Source organism: Mesitornis unicolor, unplaced genomic scaffold, assembly GCF_000695765.1.
Source record: "Mesitornis unicolor isolate BGI_N332 unplaced genomic scaffold, ASM69576v1 scaffold25296, whole genome shotgun sequence".
Classification (NCBI taxonomy): domain Eukaryota; kingdom Metazoa; phylum Chordata; class Aves; order Mesitornithiformes; family Mesitornithidae; genus Mesitornis; species Mesitornis unicolor.
The window spans coordinates 17,961-26,160 of NW_010193387.1; the positions used below are offsets into that span (position 1 = coordinate 17,961).

The following is an 8,200-nucleotide window of genomic DNA, read 5'->3' on the forward strand; positions in this document are numbered from 1 at the left end:
GGCCACCATGGGCTACTACCTAGATGAGTATAAGGAAGGCAACATCTCCGTGGATGCTCTGGTCATGGCGCTCTTCGAGCTACTCAACACACATGCTAAGGTGAGCCCCACACCAGGGTCAGGGACAGCTTCTTGTACCTGATGGGCTGAGCAGAGCCGTTATCACAGCATGGCTCAGTACCTCCAAGGTTATCTGCTCGGGGACAAGGGTGAGGGTATCAAAACAAAACCTAGATGTAGGACGTTACGGGGTATATGGGCTGGTGTTCAATGCAGAGGAGCTTCTGGTAAAGAAGTTTAGGACCAAACCTCCTCGTGCATTACCTGCCAGTGCATCTTGTTACTCCTGTTGGACAGTGTGGGAGGATGGGTCTTCACCTACCCAGGAATATGGTCGTGCTCCAACCTCTCTTTGGTTGTCTGTCTGCCTGGCCCAGTTCTCACTGCTTTCAGAGGTGCGGGGCGTGATCTCCCCACAAGACCTCGACCGCTTCGACAACCTGGTGCTGAAGAGAGAGATCGAGTCCATGAAGGCTCGACAGCCTTCGGGGCCCAGTGTTGCCACCGACTCCTACTCCATGATGTCCTACAGCGACACCGTCTCTTCCTCCAGCAGCCACTTCACTGCCACGACCGTCAGCTCAGCTCGGGTAAGCCCTGTGTAACGGCATCTCACCCCACAGGAAGCCCTGTTCAGTCTGCTTCCCACATGGATGCATCCCCCCAAAGCTCTTCTTCTGTTTCCTTGTGTGCTGGGAGCTATAGCATGGTTTGTAGGTGCAGTAAGGTGATGCTGTGCCATGTGCTTGGTATCTCCGTACCCCTGAGGCTGAGATGCCGCTGTCCTCTGCATAGTGGCTGAGCCTGGTGCTGTGTCACCTTGTCTCCAGTGAGGGAGGACATCTGCCTCCCTTCCAGGACCTCCACTGTGCCATACAAGCTGCATCCACACAGAAGTCCCAGCGATTTGTTGCTGCCGTGCTATGCCTGCCGCTATTCACCAGCTCTGCCTGTCACTTTTAAATCACCTCCTTAAAGACGCTGGCTGCCTGCTCCCCGTCCCAGTGGGGACCACAGCAGCCAGACCAGCTGCATCCTGTCCCAGCCCCTGCTCGCTCTCCAGCATTAAGCACCAGCGCTCCCACGTCTCTCTGCCAGGCCTTCATCGCACGCACCGTCTAATTAAGTTACCGTAATCACCTCAGAGTGTGCAGGCACACAGCCCCGAAATTAATTTCCTCGCCATAAAATGCCTTTCATCATAAATACATTAGCAACCTTGGAAATTAAAACCCTCATGAATAGAAGGGATGACAATGGGCTTTCTGCTGGTTTGGCAGCAAGCAAACCAGCCCACGGCTGGGGCGAGAGGGATTGTGCTGCGGAGGGACCAGACAAGGCAGGGGGGAGAGACTGGGGCAGGGGGGGCTTTCCTGGGGCTGTGCCTGCTTACACAGCTTGGTCCAGCCTCCCAGGAGACCTTGGAGAGGTTCAGAGCATGGGCCCCGTTAACTTCACAAATACCCATAGGAAAGCCATCTGCTCCATTCAGGATGGATTATAGTGAGGTCCTTTCTGGAGCAGGACAAACAGAGCGAGTTTCGCACTGCTCTCTGCATGCCTACTGGGAAAATCTGTCTGCAGTATCAAGGGTCTGCCAGGGCTCACACGCTGAGCATGACACCCCATTCCCACGCTGTCCCCACGCCTGAGGCTGTATTTGGGTGCACCGTGCTCTCCCTGTTCTGTGACACCACGTGCCAGATGTGGGTGCTTGGTGGTGTGTGAGTGATGGCCCAGCTTCACCCAACACACAGACCCAGAGGCTGGGGAGGGAAACTGGGGTGCTGTGCTGGCATAGAGAAGAGAGTGGGCACCATCTGGTGAGCCCTGTTTTTAAGAGCTTCCTTCAAGAACACGTGTCCCTCGGTCACACTGCGGGCCCTTCCTGGCAGTGGAGCACTTGTTTCCATGGATGTGAGAACATGCAACACCCCTCCGAGCTCTGCCTGGTGGTGGGAACACTAACACGGGAGGTGGTTGCCACCACTGCTTGCTAAGACAACTGCCCAAGCAAATAGCTCGTGGTGAATGGGTGCTTGTCTCAGCTAGCAGGAGAGAGAAGAGGGGCAGAGCTCCCAAACCGTTTGCTCTGCCCTAAACCCCCACTGCTCTTGCTCTCCCCAGCACCACACAGGAGGGGCTCATCGCAGCCTTCACGTTCAGCACTGGGTGCAGCTGGATGTGGATTCTGCAGGGTGGGTTTGGGGGAGGTGGGATGCGTTCTGCCGGGATTTGCTCGTCTCACTCATTTGTTCTGCATCCTCCCTGATGTTATGTTTTTGCTTTTATGCTTGTTTTAATCTGCTTTTCCCCTCGCACGTTCCCAGGAGCGGCTCTTGTGGTTAATAGACCTGATGGAGGTAGGGGCCGGCAGCGAGACGGGGAGCTCGAGTGCTGTGGTTGCCATAGTAGACGGGCTGAGCGTGCGTGTGGATGTGTGTGGGATGGGAGGCGGGGTACGGGCCATCGGGGGCCAGCATGCGGCTTGGCCATGTGAACAGCTACCTCGTCTCGCCCATCTCTGCATTTTCTTCCTGTGGTTTTGCTGAGCTGTTCCAGAGTCCCTTTCCCCAGCTCGGCTGCAGGCCTCGGTGCTGCCGTGCAGCCACGACTCAGCCTTGAACAGACCCAGCTGGTGCCGCTGTCCCGCTTGCACTAAAGCCCTGGGTGCCACCGACAGCTCGAGGCTGGGGTTTTAGGAGGACCTGCAGCGTTGATGCCTGCTGGACCTCAGACTACTCTTGCTGCCTTGTTCCCTGCTCTGCTGCTGTGCTGTCTTGCTGTATGGGCACCCTGGCTAAATACCAGTGGGCTCATCACGTCCCATCACACATCCTCAGGGATGGGGAAGAATTTTCCATTTTCCTTTCCTTTTGGATCTGGAAAAGTCTGTGCTCCAGTGCAGGAGGGATCAGTGTACTCACTTTGTGTGTGTTCAGCCTTGGAGAAATCCACACATGACTTTAGAGAGGCTGGACATGAGCATGGGGACCTCAGACATCCTCAGTTATAACAATGTTCTTGGCTGGGAGGAGGCTGAGAAGAGCTGCAGGCTTGTGCCCATGCATTTAAAAGCCATCTAGATATGGTGCTTAGGGACATGGTTTAGAAGTGGGCATGGTGAGTTAGTTAATGGTTGGACTTGGTGATCCTAAAGGTCTTTTCCAACCATAACGATTCTGTGATCCTGTGGGTGGTGGAGCTGAGAGCTGCTAGTGCTGCTGGGGAGAGAGGACCTCTGGCAGCTGTGAACCTGGCCAAATAGCCACATCCCTCTGGGAATGGCACTTACCTAGAAGAGGATAGCTGTGGTGTTTGCAGATTGAGGTTGTCGCAGGCACCCTCAACTGCGGGGCACAGATTTCTCTGGCTTCATGACCAAAGGCAGTGTATAGACCAGGCCACTTGTCCTGTCACCTCTCTGTGAGCCAGTGGGTGAACTTATGGCTAAAATAGCCAGGATGAGGCTGACCAGGACCTGCCATGTGAAAAGCAATTCCATTACAGGATGCTTGGAGGATACTCGGAGACGAGACAAAGCCATGTTTGATGGTGCCACCCATGGATGATGTGTGCCTGCCTAGCTAAGGGTCACCATCACCTCTTGTAAATCTTGGATCTCAAGATAACTCCTGCAAAGCAGAGGTTAATTGTAGACTGCGAAAATCAGATACAGCTTGTCTGATTGGAGCAGTATGAAATTCTAATTGCTTAGCAAGGCAGCCTAGCATTTCTCCTGCCCCAGCCCTCATTGTTAGGGTTAAGGAATTGAAATCCCTGTTGATTTCCTTTTTCTTCTCTGCTGCCCCTCACAAAGATGCTCTGATCCAAAGGTGCCTTCTCCTCCCAGGGCCTGATTCCACAGGTGCTCACTTGCTCCCAGCTCCCTGATGCTGCAGGATTTGGCCCAGCGTGGTGACCCAGTTGAGTTGCTAGGCCCTACCTGTCTTTGGTCTCTATCCCACAAAAAGTAGAAGTGAGGAGAGGATGGCACTGAGCCATCTGATGAAAGCGAATCGCAAGCACAGGAGCCCACAGCCCCTTTGGCAGCTGAGAGATGATCTCTGTGACCCCAGAGGGAGAGCAGAATGAGAGCAGAGAAGTGGAGCACATCTTCCTCCCCTGTGTACCCCGTTACAGAGCTGCTCCAGCTCCCAGCTGTCCTCTGACCCTCTCTGGGACAGGCACAGGCATCCCACGAGGGAGGGTTCCCATGTCCTTGGCACGATGCTCTCAGGCAATGAGGATAGAGATGGAGTAAAGCCTGTGTCATGGTGTCACCCCCAGAGCCCCCAGAGTCAGAGAGATCTGTGCTGGGGCAGGGCCAGGGGCTCCTCCAGCCCTGTGGACACATCCTGGGCTGGGAGAGGAGGAAATCTGGGCTTATCCTCAGCCTGGTGCAGTTGTTCAGACTCTGAACCCTGCTGGAGTCAGGCTGAGTAGCTCTGCAATGCTCTCGTTAGCAGTAACTGGAAAATAAGGGGTTCATTTGGAGCTGTGAGGTTAATTAAAGGTTGGGCTGTATTCCCCAGGAGGTGGCAGTTTCTCTGCCACTTAATCTGCGATTGGAAGCTGCCTGTCTGAAGGATGCTCTCCAGCTCCACCACTCCTCCCGTGGACTCTGTGCATGATAGGAAGGACAAAAGTCTCCAGCTGCACCCCGCAGAGGGGCTGGAAGGGCCTCGCCTGGCCGCCAATTTCTATAAGTGACTAGAAAATAGATGGGGTGGGGGAACAGCCTCCTCAATAAGTACTCATTTTTCAGAGCAGTGACACGTGGCTTCGATGGGTCTTTCAAGGGAAATCCAGGAAAGCACAGTCTTAAAATAGCCAATTCCTGAAAGCAAATGTGCTCGACTTAAAAGCCGTTACATTTTATAGCCCAGAGCAATTTCTATTTAATTGCTTTTGCCCCCAAAGTAGTAAGCTTGGGGAAAGGCGAATCTCCTGCTCGCACAGTTCAGAAACGTGCTGTGAAGAAGATGAGCAGCATCAGAGTCCTTGGCTGTTCGGGAGAGCAGAGCTGGGGTGGCAGGACCAGGGCTGTCCTGCTGGGCTGGCGGGGAGGGTGCTGGATGCTGCTGGCTGTGCCCACCCCCTGTTTGCCAGGAGGATCCAAGTCTGGGTACAGGCTGGTCCTGGCTATGAGTCTGGGGCTGGGACACGGCACACGATGTGCTCTGGGATGGGCTTGATGTCACGGTGATGGGCACAGGGTTCAGTGGCAGAACTGAGGGAGATGGCACTGGCAGATTTTAGGAGGCCATCAGGCAGACAATTTTCTTTTTAGTAGCAATGTAGCTGACTATCTGATGGCAGCCTGCTCCAGGTCACAGCGCAGGGGTCTGGTCCTCACGCATCTGCCAACAGGTCAGTGAACTCCTGGAGGCAGGATGAGGCTGGCAGAGACAGGGCTGGAGAGGGAAGCATTAGGGCCACAGCTGAGATCCTCCCAAACATGGCCAGGCTGGTGCTGAAATGCCACCACCTCCTTTCCTTGGCTCCTTTCCTTGTGCACGCAGCCATTTGGCTGGGTTGATGGCTCTGGGCAGCATCTGGAGGTGGGCTGGTGCAGGGGGAGGGTGATACTTGGACAGCTTTCTGCAGAGCAGCCTTCTCGCTAGAGGAAGCGACAGCAAAAGGAGGGAGCTGTGGGACGAGTGCGCTGCTGCAGTTTGGTGCAATTTCCCCAGCGCTGCGTTTTGTCCGGCTGAGCATCCCCCCTCCTTGGCGTCACGCAGGGACGTGACGGCGCTTGAGCTTTTAAACTCATCGGCACTTCAATCAAATCTGAAGTCCTACTGCTAATGCATGCACAGCCCAGAGCAGTTCAGGATCATTTTAATCAATATGAAGGCAGGCACCCATCTTTCATGCCAGAGCTTGGGTTTGCACAGTCCTGTGGCGTGGCAGGTCTGGCTGAAGCCCGATCTTTCCATTGCTGCTGCCGTGTGTTTCAGCCAAATCTGTCCCTACCCTGGCTTGCCACACAGTCAGTAACCCAAGAAGGGGCAGGGGATGTTTCTCATTCAAAAGCCGCCTGCCTTTATGTTGGATTAATTGATGAAATCAACCCTTGTCAGAGGAAGGAGTGGTTTCTTAAGCTAATACTTTCCCTGTCATTCTCTGAACAAGCCATTTCTTTTAGCTTTCATTCTCTAAGGTTCTTTCTAAAATGACAGAGATAAAAGCACTTTCCATCAATGTTTTTGCTCCTTCTCTAATGCTCTTAATTGTCTCCCATGTCTATTTTGAGACGCTAACATCTTAGCGGCATGGTGGCAGCCTCCAGCAGATGGGGGAAATGCAGATGCACTAGCATTTCAACTAATCAGTTGTTTACCCTGCAATAAATAACATGCAGTTAAACACAAACTGTACCCTGCCCATTTCGGCACGAACACACAAGCATCCCCGGGAATGTGACGGAAGGGAAGTGCACCCGTTCTGAGCAGCAGCAGCTTCCTCTGCGGATCAGGAGTTGCTGTGGGAGATGGGTGCTGAGTCTGGGTTTGTTCTTGTAGGGGAACCGGGGGCTGGAGCTGTGCCCCCCCGAGCTGTACCCAGTGCCTGCCTGGGGCAAAGCCAGCAGCAGAGCCACGGCTCTGGGCTCGACTGAGGACCAGCTGCGTTCACCCTGGCCAGGGCAGAGCTCCACACCCAGCCTCCCCTGCGAGCCCCCAGTTCTGCCGTCCCTGCTGTTACTGGACCAAGCCGCCTGCTTGCTCTGCTTGACTGTATCCAACATCCCCTGCCTGGGTCAGTCCTGACTGACTGCTGCCCCTGCTCAGACAGACTGACACATTCCCATCACTTTTCTTGATTTCTGGAGCTGTGATGTGTTCAGGGCTGTGTTGTGACACTTTCTGATGGTGTTTTGACTCATAAAGGGGAAGCAATGACTTCTATTTGCATCTGAGCCAGGCTGCTCTGCTTTGCAAGGGAGGTATTCAACCTGCAGCCCTCAGAGCTGGTTCCTCCCCTCTTTCTGAATGAAACAAAGAAGCTGAGATTTGAGTTAAGAGAAGCACACTCCTCTGCTACAGAGGAGATTGCCCTGGTAGGTCAGGTTCACAGCGTGCTTTGAGCATGCTTCTTAGCTTGGGAGAATCTGTATCCCAGCCATGAAAGACTGGCCTTGCATGGCGGGTTTGGGCAATGCCCTGCGTTACTCTGCATGTTCTCTGCCACGCTGGCACTGTGGTGGCTGCTCCTTGCTGCTGTGACCTGGTTTTCTCTTCTTTCTGTGCCCTATCAGAACACGTCAGAATTGGAGGGAGCTGGAGATGGGAATCAGAGCAGCATCAACACCCTGCCGGACATCTCCCTGGTAAGACACTGCACCCTGCTGCTTGGTTGGGAGCTGGAGGCAAATGGATGGTACCGAGTTTTGCCTCAGCCACTGTAGCTCTTTGCTACATCCTCTGCCCATGGATGTCACTGCAGTCACTGAAACAAATCAATCAGACCAGTCAGAAAGAAAGATTCTGGCTGGCTGAGTGAAAGTAGTAACTGTGTGAACCAGATCAAGAGTTGGGTGGTTTGTCCTCTAATCGTCCTCATTTGTGAGTCATATTCTTATTGCCCATAAGGTCAGAAAGGCGTTTCTATGAAAATCAGCTCATGTTGCTGTGATCGCTGTGAGGACTGCGGGCCTCACAGCTGAGCGTGATGTCCTAAAGGCTTCTGTTCTTGGTTTGGCAGGATGATCTCTCCTCCTTCCCAGATGAACCACCCAACTTCAAGCCTCCACCTCCTCCAGCAGCCCCTCAGATGCTGGACCCCTCTGCTGCCCAGCACAGGAACCCAGGGAAAGACAAGCCCAAACGCCTTTCCTCCGAGTCCTCTCAGTCAGGCCTCTTCTTCATGGCCCCCCGAAACCCCACCCCCCCTCCTAACCACCCTGAGAAGGACACGGTCAGCATGACCTCCACTGCTACCACATCCACCGAAGATTCTGCCCCTAGCGCTATCTATGCCACCATTTCCCCAGCCCTGCACAGCTCCAGGAGACAAATGGATGCCCAGCTCTCCTTGGTCAGCCAGCACCCCATCGGCCCCTTCCCCAGGGTCCAGTCCCCAACAAGGTTGAAGAGCCCATCCCCGGAGGGCCCCGCAGCCGCTGGGCTTCAGAGCC

General features: G+C 54.3%; 1 protein-coding gene across 1 annotated transcript in view; it reads left to right on the forward strand.

The window, feature by feature from the left end:
- LOC104542959 (whirlin-like) overlaps positions 1 to 8,173 on the forward strand; it is a gene marked incomplete at both ends in the record, with an annotated part of 21,338 nt that extends 13,165 nt beyond the window's left edge. Inside the window, 5 exon segments of the mRNA XM_010187439.1 lie at positions 1 to 100; positions 438 to 650; positions 2,391 to 2,423; positions 7,322 to 7,393; positions 7,768 to 8,173. The exon segment at positions 1 to 100 is cut by the window's left edge and continues 29 nt beyond it. Coding sequence (XP_010185741.1) covers positions 1 to 100; positions 438 to 650; positions 2,391 to 2,423; positions 7,322 to 7,393; positions 7,768 to 8,173 — 824 coding nt within the window.
- Positions 8,174 to 8,200: the final 27 nt, after the last annotated feature.